Genomic DNA, 22084 nt, shown 5'->3' with positions numbered 1-22084 from the left:
TCCACAACACTAACAGGAAAATTCCATTAGGTCCCAGCACCACACAAGAGGTTGCAGCCCTCCTTCTCATACAGACACAGCTCATAGAGAGCAGAGCAAAACCTAGATCTTAAGTACAAAGTGAGGGAAAGAAAGCACTGAACAGATCAAACCAGAGGAGAGAAAGGAGAGAGGAGAGGGTTAGCAAGTGCACTGAGCTGCTATCCAAGGCACCTCAGCTATGGCCTTTGCTATGGCCCTCGGGAAAGCAGAAAAGCAGCGAGATTGTACCACTCACCACATAACAAGAATCAGGACTTTCCCACCATCTCATAGAGCTACAAATCATTCTGTGTCTTATTCCTCAGCTCTCAAAGAAATGGGAGCTTCCTAAAGAGTAAATATATGTTGAATGCTTACAAAAACCACAAGGAATTGTTATTATTATTGTTTATTGTTATTGTTATTGTTGTTATTATTACTGATCCTTTTCAAAAACAGAGTTCAGGCACAGAGGACCTGGTATTTCATATTTATTTACATATCAAATAATTATGCAACAGCCTAGAAATATTTTATCTTTCTTAAAGGATATTGTTCCAACATTTGGGGCTGCTACACTCTGTAAAAAGCCTTAGACTCCTTAATGAGGCATTTCTCACCAACTGTTCCAAGAAAGTTTTACTTGCAATTTATCATCACAAATAATCAAGCCTATCTGCCGTGTGAAACAGGTATGCATGATCTTCCAATAACTCTTCTTTTTCTGAAACGATGGTTCTCTTTGGGTTTTGGTTTTGGTTTTTTGTTGTTTTCTTTTCTCAGTTAATAGTACATTAGTTTCATCATGGACTTGCAGGTATAGAAGTTTAGTAGAAGCATTTTTGCTTACGTAAAAAGTTCCACATGAATAATTAACCATCAAATCAGTGTGAAAACATAATATGTCACAATACGCTTGCTAGAACTTCAATAGAGGCTGTATGTATAGGAAATCTCCATCTAAGTTTAATTAGTTCAATAAAAATTAAATAAGAGGAAGTAATACCAGCAGGAAGACAAATAATTTTCCAAGCAATGCTTTCTTGCCTAATAAGATTTGAAGATCAGCATAAGTACACAATGACTGCTTAAGCAATTCTCCCAGTGCCTTAAGCAGTGCTGTAATATGATTCCCATTATAGGCATCAAGGATTTTTTCTATTATGTTCACTTAATAAATCATATGTTGAAGTTTATTGAGACAGAACTGGACAGTTTGTATGCTTTGATACTGTAATCTGTTAGCGAAGGTGGCCATCTGCTCTCGCCTGCTGTGATTTCAAATCTCACCAGTGTCTGTCAACTAGCTGCACAGGAAATAAAACTAATCTCAGGGAACATTTGGATATTAATTATGTTGGTTAGGGAACAAGGAGAGAAGTAATCAGATCATTTGCTTTATAAAGTTACACTTCCACACCACCTCTGAGAATCATTCCTACTACTCTTGCCAGACCTGAACACGTGAAGAGATTAAACATTGCCACTTCTTCCCAGCCCTAGCATTTGGGGCAAGATCTACCTGACAGATCAGTGTTTCACTGCTCAAGCCCACACAGTTCTTACTAATACATCATTTCACATGAAACTTCTCATGTAAGCAAACTACTCTGGTCCTTTAGAGCCCTCCTTTAATAGCTGTTAAGTTCTGAGACAACTTCTTCCTGTAGCATGTTTATTTACAGGACAAGCAACTTAAGTTTAATTCCTCTAGTACTGGTTCTGGTTCCCACACAGAAATAGATCTAGTTTTGTTTATTTGCTTCAGTCTCCACGTGTCATGTTGGTGTTATAACTCTGAGGGGAATAGCTACATCATGGTTTTATCCTGCGAGAAAGTTCTAAAACAATAGTGCTTATTACTCTGTAGATTCTTAAAGTTGCACTAAAACATTTGCAAGACCCAGCAGAAAACACTGCAGCAACAGAACAGAATAGTATAGAATAGAATAGAATAATCACATTATTTTGTGTGTTTTCTTTTACTCCCTTTCCTAGTCAGAAGAAGTGGGTGGCAGACATGTTCAGGGATTGCCTTTGGATTAATTATTTTTCTGGTTGGATATCTTTGAGTCAGTGAACTTAAACTGCAAGCTCATTTTGGCTTTTACTTCCAGTGGCACCTAGACTACTCCACAGCACAATACACATTAGCTGACAAGTAGCTCTGTTTGGAAAAAGCAAACAGTAGCCTAAGGTGACATCCTACCTAGAAATTGTGATACACTGGATTTACCAATAAAGCACTTAAGACTAAGCAGCAACACCTGTACTGAAAAAGAATATTATTTAAAAACACAATGCACCCTAACAGACATATATGCTCAGTATATACGCTCAGCGTAGTGTGAGACCGTGTATATGAGTCAGTAGCATTTTGACACCTACACAACTACAAAGATATCCAGCCATGCTGCATTTACTTCTGACTTAATTTGGTTAAATACAGTGTTTTAGATTACTATCAATTGCATTGATACAGATGTACATTTTAAAGGACTTTGTATACGGCAATAGTTACAAGCAATCAGACAAAAGGTTTAAATACTTTTGTAGACTGCCAGCACAGTAGGTTTAGAATGTAGCGTAAGAACCCAAGTAAGGTAGACATGACATCATCTTTCCACAAGTCTCATCTTGATATCTGTCAGACAGAGATTACCCTGTGCCCCAAAGCTTGAAATACAATATCTCTCTCTAACTTTTATAGCATTAGTTATTATAATTGTGAATATCAGTAATAATAATAATAAATCTGCTAATATCAGATTTCTTCCTTAGGTTTGCTATATTCTTGGTCTTAACAGCATTCTGCAGCAATGAGTTTCATAGGTGGATTTGTTTAGGCTGTGTAAAAAAGCCATTCCCTTTCACAGTTTTGAAATTCATCTGTGACGTTCAAATCCACTGAGTGCTCTCCTGTTCTCATGGGACAGAGCAAAGAGAGTTTCTGCATGATCTTCTTAAGACCTCCCTGTTTTATTCCATTTTCTCAAGTCCCCTTTCTTCTGAGTAATCTATCCAAAGCTTTTCAATCTCTACAAAAATGGAAGGACAGAACCTGCTGAATATTTTAAAATGTACTGCAGAGTGTTCTGCAGTTCAATGAATGAAAGCATAAGCTAAAATTCATGTGTTTCACTATGTATGGGTGTATAACAGCTATATTATTTCACCATACAGATAATATCTGTTCTCATATTCAAATTTATAACACTTAATTCCCAGGAACAGGCAGCTCTGGATTAGAATAAACAGTCACTTCCCTCATTCCAACACAACTGGACACAAGAGAGACAATCAGTAGCAATTCATTTTTGTCAGCTGAGTGTCTCCAAATATTGTCTCCAGTTTTAGAAGGAAAAAAACGCATTTAAGTAGAAGGATGCTATGTACCTTCACAGATCATCATTGGTGCAAAAAAAGGCCATTAGACAGTGGAACTGTCAAGCACCACTAGGGAATGACTCATGTCTTCACTATGCATTGCTGGGACTTCAGCAATCACAAAACCAAATCGCTTGGATGAAATTTTCAACGCTTACTCCGGCATTTGACTACACAACTGTCAATTAATATTAATATTAAAAGACATGCCTGAATTCCTGGAGGACTTTCAAAGTCTTTGTGCTGCTTATTTCTTTCTACAGAAAACTCACAGACGGTCATTATATGTCAAAGGAAGGATATGACCTAATCAAGAAATAACTGAGTACTAATAAAAACTTTGTTGTCTGTAACACTACCCTCAGCATCAAGCTAATGGTCTAGCCAGTACACTACCGTAACTTTTTGAAGAAGGTCTTAAGCAAGTAGGAAAGAAATCCATCATTGCACACAGGATGTTGTTTCACCAGTCAACTATCTCCACAGTTACAGAAGTTTTTACAAAATTATTTCCAAACTGACTTTTTCAGCTTCAACTTTCATCTGTTCAGTTCTGGGATTTATTCAGCTGCTCAAATTCCTTCTCCAAAAAAAATCTCTCAATATATCTAATTAGTATCACTAATATCTAAGAAATTACATGATGAAGGAATGAGCACCTGGGAGAATACCATAAATCAAATATTGCATTCATTTATGCCATCCTTTGTGCACTAAGCCCATAATTTTCACTGGGCCATCAACAAACTCCCAGAAGTCTAGTCATGATGCAGTGTCACTAAATATTTTCCAATGAGGCCCATGATATCTCTTTTTCGGTTCGTACATTTTTGCAGGTCAACTGATTCTGTGATAAGAACAAGCAGCTACCAAGAAAAAATTGGCATTTTTTTTCCTCAGAACAGCCAACTGCATCTGAATTTTAATAAGACCATTTTAATTCTTACCTGAAATCCTTAATCATCTTTTCAATATATACATTAGACCGAGAACTCAGTCAGCAACCATCTATCAAACGGAACCATGTAAATGCAGACTATACAACCACTGATTACTAAATATCCCCTGCAGTTTGTAAAATACAGTGGCCTAAATCCAATCTACTTGCCTCACATAAGGTTTCAATACTGTCCAAGGTTCTTGGTTCCCCCTGGTTTTGCTTTTCTCTCTAAAGAGGAAACTAACCAGATTGCCTTTTACGACAAAGTGACTCGGCCGCAGGATGAGGGAAAGGCTGTGGATGTATCTTCCTGGACATCAGTAAAGCCTTTGACACAGTTTCTCACAGCATTCTGCTTCGGAAACTGTCAGCCTCTGGCCTGGACAGGCGCACACTCTCCTGGGTGGAAAACTGGTCGGATGGCCGGGCCCAGAGAGTGGTGGGAAATGGTGTGAAATCCAGCTGGAGGCCAGTGACAAGCAGGGTTCCCCAGGGCTCAGTGCTGGGTCCAGCCCTGTTCAATGTCTTTATCAATGACCTGGATGAAGGCATAGAGGGCACCCTTAGCAAGTTTGCTCATGACACTATGCTGGGTGGAAGTGTGGATCTGCTGGAGGATAGGGAGGCTCTGCAAAGGGATCGGAACAGGCTGGACCACTGGGCAGAGTCCAATGGCATGAGGTTTAACAAGGCCAAATGCCGGGTCCTGCACTTGGGGCACAACAATCCTGTGCAGGGCTACAGACTGGGAGAAGTCTGGCTGGAAGATTCCTGGAGGAGAAGGACCTGGGGGTGTTGGTTGACACTGACTGAACATGAGCCAGCAGTGTGCCCAGGTGGCCAAGAAGGCCAATGGCATCTTGGCTTGGATCAGAAATGGCGTGACCAGTAGGTCCAGGGAGGTTATTCTCCCTCTGTACTCAGCACTGGTGAGACTGCTCCTTGAGTACTATGTTCAGTTCTGGGCCCCTCACCACAAGAAGGATGTTGAGGCTCTGGAGCGAGTCCAGAGAAGAGCAACAAAGCTGGTGAAGGGGCTGAAGAACAGGCCTTACGAAGAACAGCTGAGAGAGCTGAGGTTGAAAAAGGAGAAAAGAGAAGGCTGAGGGGAGACCTCATTGCTCTCTACAACTACCTGAAAGGAGGTTGTGGAGAGGAGGGTGATGGCCTCTTCTCCCAGGTGACAGGGGACAGGACAAGAGGGAATGGCCTCAGGCTCCACCAGGGGAGATTTAGGCTGGACATTAGGAAAAAATTTTTCACAGAAAGGGTCATTGGGCACTGGAACAGGCTACCCAGGGAGGTGGTTGATTCACCTTCCCTGGAGGTGTTTAAGGCACAGGTGGACGAGGTGCTAAGGGGCATGGTTTAGTGTTTGATAGGAATGATTAGACTCTATGATCCAGTGGGTCTCTTCCAACCTGGTTATTCTGTGATTTCTATGATTTCTAGAACTAATTACAGCACTAAAGTACAGCTTGGTAACACCTACTACTTGTTCTGTCTGAAGCCTGAAAACAGGATGATTGACAATGCAATTTGTTAAGAACTGTGCATATGGATCCACAAATTTCAGGGGTTGTACAGGTTGTATCAACGTAAGATGCAAGAATAACACAGTTTTCATATATCACCCTATTAAAATTCTGCCTTGTTTGAAAATACAGGAATGTTTACAAATTCCAAAGGTCTTATTCCTGTGGGGTTTTATGGGTTTAAAAAACGAAGAAAAAAAATTCTACTAATGCTAGCTGTAAAGCTAGGAACTGTTGGATATGTGACACACCTCCTGTCTTCCACTTAGCAACTGTCTGCAGCCAACAAGCTCTGAGCCAAATTTCAGCCATGGACTGCTTCAGCTTCAGCATTCCTTCTTATAAGTCCACCTCTCATTTACTTACTGTGCCAGATTTGACACTCACAACACCCACCTTGTTAGTCTATGGACAAGTGTCTTTGTGTTGGCTAGCAGAATGAGTGATGTGGCAGCTCACTGAGCTACCCAATTATTTCAAAATACTAAGAGAAATCTCTCTCCAATCATGACATGTCTGATTGTCACATTCAACTGGGAACCTTTACAGAAAATAATTAAACAAGCACAGCCTCTACCGGAAGATGATGAGTTGTTAAAGTATGCTTTCCCAGAAACAATACACCCTTATCTAGCCTTTAAACACTTCATTACACCCTGCTTAACTGGAATTATCACTAGGAGCAAAATTCTATAAGTAGTGCCAGTGTGTGCCACAGCAAAGACTACAAAACTTCCTAACTCATCTTCATGATTGCAGCAACAAACGCAACCTCCACAGAAGTGGCAACCCATTGAAGGCTACTAATGCCATCATGAATGTCATACAGCCAGAAAACACCAACAGCTGTGCACCAGAACAAATTTACTTGGACAGCAAGCCATCTTTTGCTGTCAACCTGTACAGAAGCTTTGAAAGTAGCTGTTGACATTTCAAAACAGATGAAGGGCTTATGTTTCCAAGGTTTACACTGGATCCTTAATTCCTGCACAGGGCCTTTCTTTTAAGGTCCCTAAACCTCACCTCAGTTCTAGTAGGAAGGTGCTAAATAAAAAATGATCTTGCAGCACCTGAACCATTTAATTAACCTCATCCCCAGCATTAATACAGTTAGTCTGCAAAAATTTTTTTAAATGGGGGCTTACAAGAAAGCTGGGGAGGTACTGTTCACACAGGCTTGTAGTGATAGGACAAGCAATGACTACAAACTGGAGAGGGGCAGATTTAGACTGGACATAAGGAGGAATTTCTTCACTATGTGGGTGGTGAGGCGCTGGCACAGGTTGCCCCGGGAAGCTGTGGCTGCCCCACCCCTGGAGGTGTTCAAGGCCAGAATGGATGGGGCCTTGGGCAGCCTGATCTAGTGGGGCATGTTCCTGCCCACAGCAGGGAGGTTGGAACTGGATGGTCTTTAAGGTCCCTTCCAACCTAAACCATTCTATGATTCTATGATTCTATATATGTTTCTAAAGAGGCTATCAACCTTATCACCACTTACCTTGCTAGTAGTCTCCTGAAGGTAGCCAGCCATGTTTTCTCTTAATTTCCCTGAATGGTTAAGGGTATTAAATTACATCTAGGGAAACTGTTATTAATTGGTATTTAAGCTTCAGTTTATCCACAAAAATTTTCAAAAGAATAAATTCACTTAGTGCAGTTGGGCTGAATATAGCAGCCACAAGCTTAACAGATTAACTAAGAGCTAAACCACCTTTGTAAGACAAGTTAATGAGGCCTAAACTAGCTTATGCAAACCTCTTACAAATGGCTTCTTATTCATTAAGTGCATGTAATGCGGTTGCAATTTCTCTACCTTTATCTGGGGAATTTCATATGTGTCCAAGAAGTACTGAAAATAATGCCAACCTGTCAAATACTGCAACATGATAAACATGATCCTAAAGCAGTAACATTTTCAGAGAACTACATAAACGAGTAAAATTATGAGTTTCACTCTTGATACAAATTATACCATATACCAAGGCTGAAGCAATACCTTCATGAAATGTATCCACTTTTAAAGTGAAAAAAAAACTTCCTTTAGACTTTAGAATACAGTTACCTAGTCATCAGTCTTTACCTAGTTTTTCTGTAAGAGCAAAGCAAGAATACCGCCAGTCAACAGTCAGCCAGCCATTCTCACTCAGGAGATCAGTATTCCATACTTAGACAGATGTGTCAAATCAGGCATAGAGACTACCTCTGCAAATCTGCACAACGCAGTGAGTACAAGAACAATACTTGAGTGATGAACACGTGTCTTTCCCTTAAATAGTGCCTTACTTCTATTTCTGGCTTGCTTTGTATTATAATCTTGCTTAATTTAAATGTTAAAGCAGAAATTGAATCAAAATTGTAAATCGTAATTCTGATATTTTTAAAAAATGAGATGTTCACATACATCACATATGCTCAGCTATCACCATTCACAAGTCCTGATTAACATACCATATCTCTAGACATCTGTATGAAAGTTACTCGTTTCTTCATGAACAGCTAAAAATGTGCATGCTCACAAGGAAGTTATACACACGTCTTTGAAAATGCAATTCCTGTTGCCTTTTTCAACATCCATAAATTACTGGTTATTTTCACTTAAAAGCTGGAATAATGAGAGTAGTTTTAATTAAGTTTGGAAAACTCTAACTCAACTTTGGAGCAACAGTGAAACGCCATTATTGTTGAAACATTCATAAAAAATATTTTTCATGCAGCGCATGATCACAGATCAGAATTAAAAGTCTTAATGAGAAATTAACAACAGTTTGCTACCACACACTCTGCATAACATCCAATTCTTGAGCCAAAATAAATAACAGCAGCTAGAAAGTCCATGAATATTCTTCAAGGTAAACACGGAGAATATTTAAGGCTTTTTTAATCTCACTTCATTCTGCTTGTAACATTCTCCTGATAATCTTATCTGTGAAGTCTGGCTGATAATGGAAAAAAAATGTCAACACCCACTGGATTATGCCTTTGCTTGTGGTTTTAGACTGCACTGCACTGTGATTGCCTAAGATCTAATGCTTATTTTCTTGACTCATTAATACGACAAATCTTTTCTACAAATTCAAAGAAATATACGCATCAATCTTTCAGTTTGCCTTTTTCCTCCATAGAATTTATAACCAACTGCCTCCAGTCTGATACTACCATTTACTTATTTACCTCTAGGACAAAAATTTATCACCAGAAAGAAGATGAAATTAAGCCAGATCCATTCCAGTACATTTGTAGTGATCTGAACAATTGCCTGTAAGAATGCATGGCTTTTCCTACCAAGCAAGAAATGGGCAACTCAACTCTTTTCTTTAGGTTCCAACTGTGCATCACAACTTTTAAAATTTTGCCAGTCACACACAAGAAGCAGCACTAAGAGCACCACCACAGTACTTCATATGCAAGGAAAGAGGCAGACAAAAACTTGGCATTCATAAAATCCCATAGCTCTCAGATCATGCATTTCTGCTTACTGGCTAGACATGTAAACAAACAGCCAGACTGAATATACATTCGCTATACATAAAACAAATCAGTACATGAGGCTAACTTGCCACTTTGTCCAGCAGACTTTAACTTGCATGCATGACTGACGACAAAAAAGAAAACATCTGCAGAAACAATACATGATAAATAAGCATACAAAGCTGGGACAGTAAGCAAAATTGAAAGCCAGATCAAGTACCACATGAGCATATATAAAGCAACCTGATTAACTAAACTGGCCAGATAAGGCAAAATGCCATTACCAAACTGAGATTCAGAGCAAGCAAAAATCTACACAGGACAGCAGAGACAGCTGTACAAGACAGGCCCCTCCCAGAAACACCACAAAAAAGACAACTTCTTTCAGTATCAGAGCTCAATGACAGCAGCTGAATAATTGAATGTCTACTGGCACCTTGATAACCAGTCTCAAAGATATGGTCTTGCCTCCTTGGCATTCAGTAAGTTCCAGGTGAACAGAGACTTTTGAGTAACCTGCCACAGCACACGCCTAGCTTCAAAGGAATTAAGATACCAGTGACAATTGCTGCCAGAGCCTACAAAAGCAGTAGTAAGAATAAAGTGTTTACATATTTAGTTATCTTTCTTGATTTTACAGTGCTGTTTATTGTGTGGAAACAAACAAAAAAAAGAGGATGGCCTAAGTTGTGATACTGTTGTACAAAGAAGTACCAAATGCTTTGAAAATGACAGGACTAACCACCATTCCTCTACACAGAAGGCTCTACCAATACTACTGTGGTAGATACAACTTAAAAATCTTTGACATAGTAATTCTGAATTTAAACCTCAAGAAAAATCTGACAATTGTCATTATATATAGATACATTTTAAATTCAGATGAAAAAACAATTCTGTAAACATCATAGTGATTGACACTTTTAATACTGCAGCTGGAAAGGATCTTCTAGATAGTAAGCATACCTGACTTTGAACCTCAAGAAAAGAAACTACAAAAGTGATGGCACCTAAATTGCAACCAGCCTTTAGCAGCACATTAATAAACACTTCCACCATATAAACAATAAATAAAGAATCACAGAACTTTGCTAATTTTCACATCAATTACCTGCAAACCAAAGCTGTGTGACCAAGAAAACACAGCGGCCTCTCCCAACTTCCCAGCAAGAGATTTATTAACAGCACACAGTAGCGAGATGTCATGTTACCAGGATATTTACCGCATAATGTACAGGCCACTTACTATAGTATTCTGAAGTAATTATCATCTACACACACAATAAAAGCATGTTTGCTTAGTTTCAAAAAAAATAAAAATAAAAACAAACCAAAGAGACAGGATGAAAGCATTTCATTAGCAGAGAAAATTAGAATATGTTTCACTAAAAAATTTTTCGGGAATCCACACAGAAAAATTTCTTTTGACATCAAAAGGAGCTAAAAATGTCACAATGTTCACAGGAAAAAGCTTCACATACATCTAAAGCTGAATTATTCTTCTATTTCAGTTCAACATATTAGCTTCTCAGAAAGTTCTGGAAATTAAATAAACCAGGTTCATCAATGAGTTTTTGAGTCTTGTCCTTTTAAATAAACATCCACAGAGATACCGAAAGCCATACATTAGACCATTCAGACATCTTCCAGAACACAGTCCATGCTCACCAAGACAGTCATTCCTCTTCACCTGGGATTCTGTCTTGTCAGGTTTATTAGAAACCTATGTTCTGCATTAGATTAATTTCAGAAAAAGGCAAATTAAAGGGAAAGATTCACTAAAACAAAAATAAATAAACAATTATGTAAAGTTTTGTCATATATAAACCTTCAACAAACCCTCTAACAACCTTGTAAACAAACATAAATAATTTGCAGGCATCCACACAGATCTTCAGCAAAACGCACCATTCTCATACGCATATTCCACATACTGCAAATTCCAGTCTGAATCTCATGTATATTCACCTCTTCCCCTCCTCCTCTTCCTCCTCTAGTTGGAAGTACCACCTCCCTTTGTCATGCCAAGCATTTTAGTCAAGATAGGCCCACGGGATGTGTGCATATGTACATATGCACCTCCACAGCATCAAGAGGTCAGAGACAAGTCTGTTGTGACTGCAGATGGTCAAGAACTTGAGAGAAAGAAATAATTTCTCATAGGGCAAATTCTGTGTATTTTACAACAAATTTTCAAACAAAAATACTAGCTACCTGGTAAGTCAAATCCTGCAGCACACAAGACCAACTATGCAGCTCACAAGAACCTCTAAACAGGTTGCTTTTCTCTGATAACACCAGATGCTACCATCATTTTTTATGTGAACACATCACCATGCCTGGCCCCAGCAGGAAGCTGGACACAAGACCAACAGAATGATACATGCCCATAAAACACATTACTGCCATTAAATGCTGCACATATTAGGTCTGCAGCAGCTCCCCTCCATGTCTGTTCCTTGCTGGCAGCTGCTATCAGAGCCTGCCACACAGTCTATACAGGCAGTGGAGAAAAGCACACTGAATGGGCAAAGGTAGAAAGAGAAAAGATATGATTTTTGTGTTTCTCCTAATATTCACCTTCACTTACAGCTTTTCCAAGATGAATCAGCCCTCCACGAGAACATCCTTGCTCCCTTTCTTTCTTGCCTGACTGCTGCTGGGCACCTCAGCTCCCTGCTCTGCAGAGAAAACTCCATACACCAGCAGGTGTCACATCATGTCAGAAACATTTGGCCTCTGCATCATGTAAGCATAGGAGGAGAAATCTCTTCAACTACTGGGCGAAATCTTCTACCAGCTGTCCCAGGAACATATACAGGCAGCAAAGTTGTATACAAAAAAACTCCAATTTTATAGCATTCTTACATCATTTTTCCACTATCTACAGGTGTTTATAAGCTAACCAAAAAGACAGTGTTGCAAAATGCTAGAGTCCTAAGCTTCTTATGAGTCTTTTGCATAGTCTTTACAAGTAAAACCAGTAGAGTTTCATCTGTATGAAGAACAGAGCTATTGCAAATTTGTCTCTGTTAGCAGGCAGTTCTTCTAAAATGCCTTCCTATGTCCTAACTATTCCTAACACCAGCATTTGTATTTTTGAGAAAAAAGAAAGATATCATTAACGAAATACCTGAAAAAAAATTCAAGGTGGTGAAATTTTGCATCTGTTGAGCTTGGAAGCACTACTGTTTAGTTTAGCAAACAAACAAGCGAGTTATATAACTCTTGTGTGTTATCCATAATTGGTGTTCTATTTTCCAGCATTAAATAACAGTACACTCTTAAAGGAACACACAATAAAAAAGTACTTTACATGAACATCTCAGAATTATTCCACATGGAACAAAAGACAACTGAGGGCCTAACATCTCCACTGAAACGTTTTCCTTTAGCAGCACTCTCGTCAACCTAATAGGTGTCTTGTAAAAAAGCATATTTGTTTTTCCTGTCTCACAGTAATTTAGCAGCAATTTTGTGTTTAAAGAGTATTACCGCAGTTCGGGACCTTCATATCCAGCAAGGCTGTCCTCTTGTTGTTGTCATCAATGCAGTATAAATCCTGAGTTTCTGTGTAAAACTTGGCCTCTTGAAATTTCTTGATCCACATAATTTCACAGGAACACTTGAATGGATTGTCCACCAATATCCTACAGCAAAAAAAATCACATTTATTTAGAATGAAGAATATGTTGTGCCTATAAAAAAAATCGCATGGCAGAGGCACTCCAAGCACTCAGTTGGGTAAAATTAGAAGTTGAACCCTTTAGTTAAGAAGAATAAGGAATGCTACCCTAGTAACCTTAGTGCAAGTGGATAACGGTTTCCATGCAGAGAACGAAGCTCTCTTTAAAGCAAAAATCCAGACTGTCATAGATCGCGGAGATCACACAGGGGGCTCTACTACTATGTCCAATGCACTGGTGTAAATCAGGAGCACATGAAGAACTGGGATTTCCATTAAGCTCCATTTTATTTTGTCAAGAGTCAAGTAGAGATCAGAATTCCTCTCTTCTACACCTGACTCTCTGCTCATCTACCTCAGAAAGATCATGACAGAAATGGTTTACTGCTGTGAGGTGGTAAATTCCTTATTGAGCCAAACAATCATGGATTATAGGCAAGCTCTAACAAATACTTATCAAAAAGGATTTTATCTAACCTTCAAAATTTATCTGCTACAATACTCTGGAAAATCCCACAGTAAAACCTCAGGTAATGTCATGAAGAAACATTAATTGGAAAAAAGTCCCTGGAACAGAAACGTATCATCTACCTATATGGTATGCTGCACAGAATTTAAACCACAGATCAGCAAACTTACCAAATTCTTGTCTTAAAAATTAATAAAACTATACAACAATGTAATGCAATAATATTCAAGTGAAATATGAATTCAAACATCCCAGTAACTATATCATAAGTGACCCAGTGTTATTTTTTTCTCCTACAGGCTTATAAGAGATACAATAAAGTACATGCAAGTGACTGTTTAAGGAATCTCATTACAAGGAGAATAACTGTTCTTAACAAACTTTCATGGGTATTTTCAATGTACAGAAACTAAACTCAAGATGCTCACAGAACCTATGATCATAAATGCCTCCTGAGAACACAAAGTATGCAAATCATCAAAAACTTCGCTTATCAGAGCTGTAACCTCTTTCCCCCAAAGCTGTCTGCAGTTCTTTAAGGGTTTACAGCTGCAGAGATCATTCTCATAAGTCTCTGAAGGAGCAGTTTATATCCACAGAAGTAATCTGGTGGACTTCTTAACACCACCACAGCATAGACAATATATGCTTGTGCAAGACAATGCATGTACATTAAGATTCCTTGGGTAAAAACCTACAACATACATTTTCAAAACAGCAAGATTTACGTCCTATCTTCTGTTCCATCATATAACTTTCCTGTAAAAGAGAGATTTCCCTTGACCAGTGACTGAGAAGTTCTATTTTTCTACTGTTTTATTCTACGTTAAACTCACATCACAGGCAGGATGCTGGACTGAGGTATGATGGCCTTCCACATATACTTGTATGAAACAGAATATGACCTAGTAAAAGCAAATTACATGTCTTTATCTTGTTTGCTGCAATTTTACAGCTGCAGCTATAGTTTGTTGTAAAAGAAGAAGCCTTTCAAAGTGGCATCTCCTTCTCTACAACACTCGGTGAATAAATCTTACTTCACCCTATCCTGAACTTTTCATCCCTTTATGTTCCATTTACAAGAGTGCTAATAGGACACTTGTTTGTCAGATTCAGAGGATGCCCATCAGAAGCTATTATGGCATCATTCTCCTTTCGGATTCCCCTTCCAATACTCTTCTTTCTCCCCTCCTTCAAATCTTCCACCTGTGTATTAGCCACTTACCAACAGAATTGTTCAACTGATAGTGATTTTATCACTGTTTTTACTCTGTTCAGGCTCTGCTTTTTTCCCCTCACTTTCTTTTCCTCACTTCCCCCACGTCTCTTTAAGTCACTTCATTGCAGTCTCTGTTTGCACAACTTTAGTTTTCCTGTCCATACGCTCCAACCCTTTCCAAAGCCCACAACACACTACCTCAATTTTATACCCACATTTTCTCTCTCAACTTTGTCCTGATCACACATACCTCAAATAGTCCTCAGTTTAACCTTCACACTGCCTGTTTTTCCCATGTCTGGCTCACTCCCAGTGCCTTCCCTGTGCTTCTACAACCATGAAACTGCATGGGCATGTTAAAGTTTAACATTAACAACACAAACATATTCACTCCTAATTCACATGAGCCAGTTGTTTTGCCTCTAAGTGCTACACCCCTGTCTCATTAAACTTCAGTTCCATAATTCCCATCACATATTTGAAACATTTGATTCTCTTATTCTCTGTCCCAAATCCTTTTTTACTTCTCTTTGCCCAGAGGCAAACCAACTTCTTTAGAAAGATTAACAACATTGACACTTTTCTCCTTCAAAATCTTTGTAAGCACTCACTCCACCCACAGCCTAAAGAAGCTGTTTGCCTGAAAGGGAGAGATTCAAGAGTGGCTTGATCTGTGCTTCCTATAAATCTGTTACTGGCAGCAGACTATGTCCTCAAAACTGCAGTTATTTCCTTTTTTTGTGTGCTTCCTAAGCTAGCATACACCTGCTCTTACATTTCTGCAACCTAGGGAGAGGGGCAAAGATTATTCCATTTCTCCACTGCCTGTTTGGAAAAATGAGGAAAAACCTAAGCTTCACAATGTGCACTGGGTCTGAGTCCTGTATCTATGTTTTGTGAGGTCATGACAACAACAAAGTATAGAACCTACAAGCAAGTACACACTAATAATGGCTTTTTGGCAGGGACTAGGTACAGTATATTAAGAAACAGTGACTTCAGAACCTACAGACCAATGGAAGGCATACAGCAACAGGAGCGCTCTGCAGCTAGCTAGAGTCTCTCCATCAGTGTTCGGCGACCGCCAAGTTATGAAAGAAAATTCCAGTGAGCAATGTTTCCTGGGGTGTAAAGAAAGTGATTATACCAACTTAATTATCAGCAAAACATACCTAAGCGGCATAACCTCTTTTTGTGGCACTTGGATTTGCTCATTTCATTTCTCATATGCTGAAATTCACCATAAGAGATCAAGGACTGCAAGGCTGGTGTTGCAATTCTTCGACTGGCATTTTGCACAACTTCTGACTCTGCTCTGAGCTCCACGAGAGCAAACTCTCTCTCCTCTGCAGACCCAGCCCTCCCAAGGCTCCTGCACACTCTCTGCAGTCCCACATATTAGCAAAAAATGCACATGACCAAAATTTTGGAATAGGCACCAATTCTGCTTGATGAACAGAGGATAAATTTTAATATTGAAACAATTACCCGTGCTTCATTAACAAAAGATTGTATAAAGCACAATGCAAATGGAAGAATATGATAAAAATATCCATAGTCAATCATACAGATAGCAGCTGTGGAGCTGTGGAGAATGTGAGAGAGGCTTCATTTGAAGATCTATAGAACGTTGGTTTTTCACTTGATCAAATATTTAATACAAACACCAGTAGTTTTATAAGAAATAATCTCACAATAAAATATTTTAAAGCTGAAGGGAAGAGGTTATTTTGACCTCTACATTGTTTTAAAAGATACACTTGACCTTCCTGAAGCCCTGGAATGAAAATCTCTTGGTATTTAAGTGTCCAGCATTGCTGCTTTCTTTAGATAAGAATTTCATTCCTAATCACTGATGGACCTCTACCTTCAACGGAACAAATTTCAAAGTCTTGTTCTTCCATTGCAGCCAAAAATAAACTTTATTTTAAGAAAGGACAACTTACAGATCAGACAAACCCAGATGGCGGAAAGGCTTCTTGGACAAACTTGAGAGATTGTTTCTGGATAAATTGCTAGGGGAAAAGAGAAAGATTGCAATAATTATAATTGCTTCTTCTTATACTGAAAATACAGTTTGGAACGCCTAGAAAAAAAAACCTCAAGCCAGCTCTAAAAAACCCTTTTTTTTCTTTGATTTCAGTTATAAAGAAATGGTGCTCAGACTCTTTTTATGGTTTGACGCCTTTCAAGAGTTCGAATTCATTATGCATCTAAGGTCAAATACATTTAAATTCAAATTCAGCCAGAGTCAGTATTTTCACTTTTAGCACTTCTGTTCTTTGCAAAAAAGCAGCAGATTTAATTGTGTTTCAAAAGTATTTTGTAAAGTCCAGGTGTTAATTACATGCTCAATTTATTCACAAGTCAAATGGGTGTATCCCTTTCTTTGATGCTGCACCAAACTCTGTACTCACATAAGCCCTCCTCACATGCTAGCACACATCCACATCAGAGCCTTTTAGTTATTCTTTTCAAATTGCAAGTACAATATGTGCCCACAGAGAAGATCAAAAGGAAAACTGTAAAATGCCTATATTGGGCTTTTTTATGTCAATTAAGCATTTATGGTTTCCAGTGGTAATTAAGTGAAAGGTCCTCTCCCATTATGCAGAGCAAAGAAATGTTCATCTAAATCAGAAATACTCCTCCCCTCCCAGGTTACAAAATTGCCTTCTCCACCCCAAAGCAAAATAATGCTGCTTTTCTGCAGTCTTATTAGTCCACCAATTAAAGACAGTGAGAGCAGTAAACTGTGTAACTGCCAGCAGTACAGCGCAAATCAGTGTTATGAGCCAAAATACTGCATGAGTTTTACGTAGTATTATAAAGGCGCCATAGGGGCTCCATAGTTAAAAGTTACATTGCATTTAAAACCAGCGATTAAATCCTTGACTAAGGAACAGTGTTTACTTCCCAAATTTTCAGTACTTGACTGAAATTCCAGATTTTCAGGGCAATTAAAAGTTGGATCTTCTACAAACATTTACAACAGAATCTTCAGGAGATTTTATTTACCATATTTCCTTGTTGATTCCTTCTGACAAACAACAGCTTGAAGTTCACAAACTGACTAGCCTTAACGCATGAAAATGAAACAGATGAGCTACTATTTCAGTAGATATGTGAACTGGACCACCCTATGGCAGATGTTGATGGAAATGTCTAATGGATTCAATAGGACGTATCAAAATTAAAGCAGAATTTGCATGTAGGACAAAAGTCACGGTTAAGTTAAAACTGTCACTATGATTTTCTTCCCTAACACATACACACCATATGTTTGGAGATTGAAAGAAAGAAGTTGAATCCTCATCCAGACCTGGGCTTTTGCCTCCAGCACCAAGGCAATGTGAACCACACCAAACCCCATCCCTTCCTAGGCAACTCTTCACTCACCATGCAAGAGAACTCCTCCAGCTCTGACACTGCCAAGCAGCACATGCAGATGCTCCTGTGATCTTACCTAGCAAGGCATGCACCTGTTTCTCTTACCTGTGCAGTGAGTAAATCCTATCTTTCGCAAAAGACACCCAGATACATGGTGAACTTTATCTGCAGACAGGTGCCCATGCCACTCACTATTCTAGTGGGAGGCAACATATTCCAGGTCATGTGACAACCAAGTTTGACTCCAGATTTCCACAGTGCAGAGGACCCTGCTCTTCCATATCTGAAGAACTCCCTAACCATCAGGTGATCTGGTCCTCAGGGAACTGTCCAGCTGAAGCTATTTCATTTTGTGTGATATTCCCTGGCTCCCTAATGGGAGAGCCAGGAGTAAGCACTGATTCCAGACCATAGCAAATCAAAGGGGATTCAAAACCCTTTACCACCAACCCCTTCTAAACACTTAAGTATCACAATACAAATCTGCAAACAGGCTATAGACATGTTACATAAGAGCCCCAGCCACCCTCTGAGACAGTGTTTCTCTCTTTTTTTTTTCTTTTAAGAAAATAATACTTCAAAAATGAAATTTTCAAGAATATCTTAGAAACATAAAGAATAATTCCGAGGAAAGTTTGCTGTTAGTAATCCAGTACAGACATAACAGCCCACCTACTTCATAGGCAGGACAGAAATCTCATCTTTCCTAAAAGTTTCCTCCTGGTTCTTCATATGTTTCCTTACTCAGCTTACCCGTGGTCATCTAACTCATCCCATTTCTTTGTAAGGTGCTGAGCTTACGCTTCAAAGCTATGAACTCTACCAGATAAGTGACTGTAAAAATTACATGCTGCCATAGACATATCTTCTTGTCTTTTAGCACCAAGCCAGTCATTGCTTCTGGGAGATTATTGCAAACTTTTGGCAGAAAAATAGCCATTACTTGCTTAGATTCATGAGCCAGACTTGCTGCCCAAATCTCCATCATGTATGTTACTTTCTGAACATTTTGTGTAGGTACCAATGACTCCATGTGAGCCAGTAAACATATGGAACTGTTAATTTAATTAAAACTATCAAAAGAATAATTTTGTTTTTATTTTGTTTTTAAAAACTCTACTTTTGAAAAAACAGAAATACCTTGATAACTTTGTCTTTTCAGATTTTCACCAGTTTTGCTTGATATGCACCAGGAAAAGGAAGTAAGAACAGTAAGAAAAGTAATATAAAATTCTTGTGCCTATATTCTTGATCATTGTTTGAAATATTTAGTTCTTTCAAGACTGTAGCCTGTTCTTCCATGTAGAAGGTTTTTCAAGTTTTAAAAAAAAAAAATTTAAACCTTAAGGTTTTTCAAGTTTCAACAGGAATTTTTCATAACATTATCACCTTAAATGACAGTTCAATTTTATGTATATTTTTCATAAACTGAGCACTAGCCTTCTGCTGCAGTCTCTTTAATTCATGTTTAGTGAAAAAAATCACTACTAGGCTTATAATACAGTAGAGTTAAAAACCACACTTCCACTTCCATGGGAAAATAATATAAATTAGTTCCCCAATTCAACTACACACAAAAAGATCATGGTCAGCAGCCCAAAGATCCATCTGGGGTTCTAAAGCCTTTATTTCTGAGGGAAAAAAAACCCACAAAACAAACCAAAAAACTCTGGAGTACAGAGCCTGGCTCCAAAGCTATACCTAAGAATGGGACCCAAATTCAGTCAAAACCGTGCCCATATTTTATATATGACTATCAAGCTCATTTTTAACTTGCTAGCCCTAATTTAGCTAAAAGCAAACCTGTGGCAACATGAGGACTGCAAAAGCAGCCTGCGAAGCTGCATAAATAATCACAGAGTTAGCTACACAGGCACAGGCTCTACCGCCTCTAGCACTCCTGGGAAGAGGAGACAAGAAAGAAGAGGGAACAGATACAAGGAGAACTGGGAGAAAGAGGTGAAGGAATGGCCATTTTGCTATGCTCAGTCTCCCTCCACAGGCAAGTGCCTGCTCTGCCTATGGCTGGGGCCAGCCCTGAGTGCAAGCAAGGGAAATTCACAAAAATACCTCAAATGGTTTCATTTGGCTGTTTTACCTAAACCGAAACCGTGTAGAGATACAAATGCATCTTAATACCTAGAGGTGTATATACACTACACTTATAAATCTATAACTCAGTGACGCAATTACGTAGTGTGGTATGTAACAATACCTATGTTAAGACATTTTTGGAAATACACACTTGATGTTAAATATATTTTCATTTTTGAAGGTACTGACAGTACACTATGCATGTGTATCCCACAGGTCCATTAAAAGTACTGTTAGCAGCAGATAAGCTTATAAATTACAGCACTACTAAACTAGGACTGTTTAATAGCTTGTTAAAGAGGACTGTTGACTAAATTGAGTGTAAGCTAAATGAGAATACTAGAATTAGATGAGCAAAGCTATTAATTACATTTAAGTAATACCTATATAGAGCATTTGTTTTACTGTTATTTATGTTATTACTCTAAACTTTTGAGCATACATTAACTCTAGAAGATAGCTGAGCTACAGAAATTTGGCCAAGAAAATAAGGTAAAGACAAAAAAGGGCTTAAGAATATGTGTGTTAATAAGTTCCTTATAATCTGATATTCTTATATGATTCATACAATAAATAAATATGTTCATATAATAAAGCTCCTTAACTACATCAAAAGATTCTTCACAGAAGAAAAGCAAAACTACCACAGCATCACTGGCAAAATATAAGCTTATACAGTTCCATCAGTCTTCAGAAAAGTGTTTCGACCTTATGTTTTTGTTACAGGACACTAAAAATCTGAAGTTTTAAAATAAAATGCAAGATTTCTCAAAGACCTCTATTCAGAGGTTACTCTTGGAAAGTGAATTTATTTCAGCTCTTAGTAGTTCTCACTGTCCCAAACACAACAGGTTCATTCCCTGCGCAGTCAAAAGGAGTTTTATTGCTGATGGCAACAAGCAGTGATTCACTGGGGGGCTCAGAAGCATTTTAGTGACAGAAAACAAACGAATGCATTTTCTGCATGGATGATGGATCAGCCTTGGCAAAAAATATTTCCATACTTACTGCTCTATCACATGCATATAGAGTAGGTGGTGCCACTTAACATTTTCCATCTTCTCTGGGCTTGTCCTGTGTCTGCTAACATTACTAAATCCCTACCAAAAGAAAACGCAGTACGAGACTGGGTAAGCTCCTGCTTCATAATGTAAATATTCTGGATCAGGATTCCATGTACATCAACTGAACAGATGTCAGTCAGCCTAATTAGTTCCTAATAAGCAGCTTTATAAACTACAGATCTAGTAAAGCCTTACCAACAGATAAGCAGTCCATGTTTGACTGTATGCTCCAGCTGAAGCTCTTCCTGTGGCTGAAGTATTTTAAAGGCATCTTGTCCACATGGATTCTGTAGTGCCTAGTGGGTCATATATGCACAATGATACTTTCCCCTTAATCGGGAACTCTAATAGGGTGTCCTTGTTTTGTCCAATAGTTAGTTTACAGAAAACCTGTTTACTTGTCTAAGTTTTGGTTAGAAGCAACCACTGGGTATAGAGACACTGCGTGACTGCATGAACCTCATTTCCCTAAGGAAACAGGCAAAAAAGCCTATCAAGAGGATCCCACCAATTGTCTCAGTTACATTTTGCAGTGTCTACTTGCCCATACAGCTGGCAAGGTCTTCCAAGCATCTATTTAGCTTCCTCCAAGTTAAACACATTATTTCTTACTCTGTAGTGATGCTCATGACGAGAACTGGTTGCTCTCCTTACCATAATTGCTCACCTTTTAAATGTAAGAAAGATTTATGTTCCTTTTCAGTCTTGGACAGAGAGACTCTTCTCTCCATTGGACAGAACATACTGAGCCTCTGAGTCTCCTTAAATTATTTGTTTTACAAGCTCCTTGTAGCTCTGTTGCTTTTCTTTGT

The 22084-nt window shown here is 38.6% G+C and overlaps 1 protein-coding gene across 9 annotated transcripts in view; it reads right to left on the bottom strand.

The window, feature by feature from the left end:
* Positions 1 to 22084, bottom strand: part of NTRK2 (neurotrophic receptor tyrosine kinase 2) — a 215489-nt gene that overhangs the window by 174308 nt on the left and 19097 nt on the right. For all 9 annotated transcript variants that reach the window (XM_069880272.1, XM_069880273.1, XM_069880274.1 and 6 more), the window contains exons 4-5: positions 16671 to 16739; positions 12847 to 13001 (exon numbers count right to left, since the gene is read on the bottom strand). In XM_069880272.1, the coding sequence (XP_069736373.1) occupies positions 12847 to 13001; positions 16671 to 16739 (224 nt within the window). The remainder of the gene's footprint in view (positions 1 to 12846; positions 13002 to 16670; positions 16740 to 22084) is intronic.

This window comes from Phaenicophaeus curvirostris, chromosome Z, assembly GCF_032191515.1.
Source record: "Phaenicophaeus curvirostris isolate KB17595 chromosome Z, BPBGC_Pcur_1.0, whole genome shotgun sequence".
Classification (NCBI taxonomy): domain Eukaryota; kingdom Metazoa; phylum Chordata; class Aves; order Cuculiformes; family Cuculidae; genus Phaenicophaeus; species Phaenicophaeus curvirostris.
Note: the sequence above shows the minus strand (reverse complement) of the source record. Positions and strands in the feature narration are given on the sequence as shown.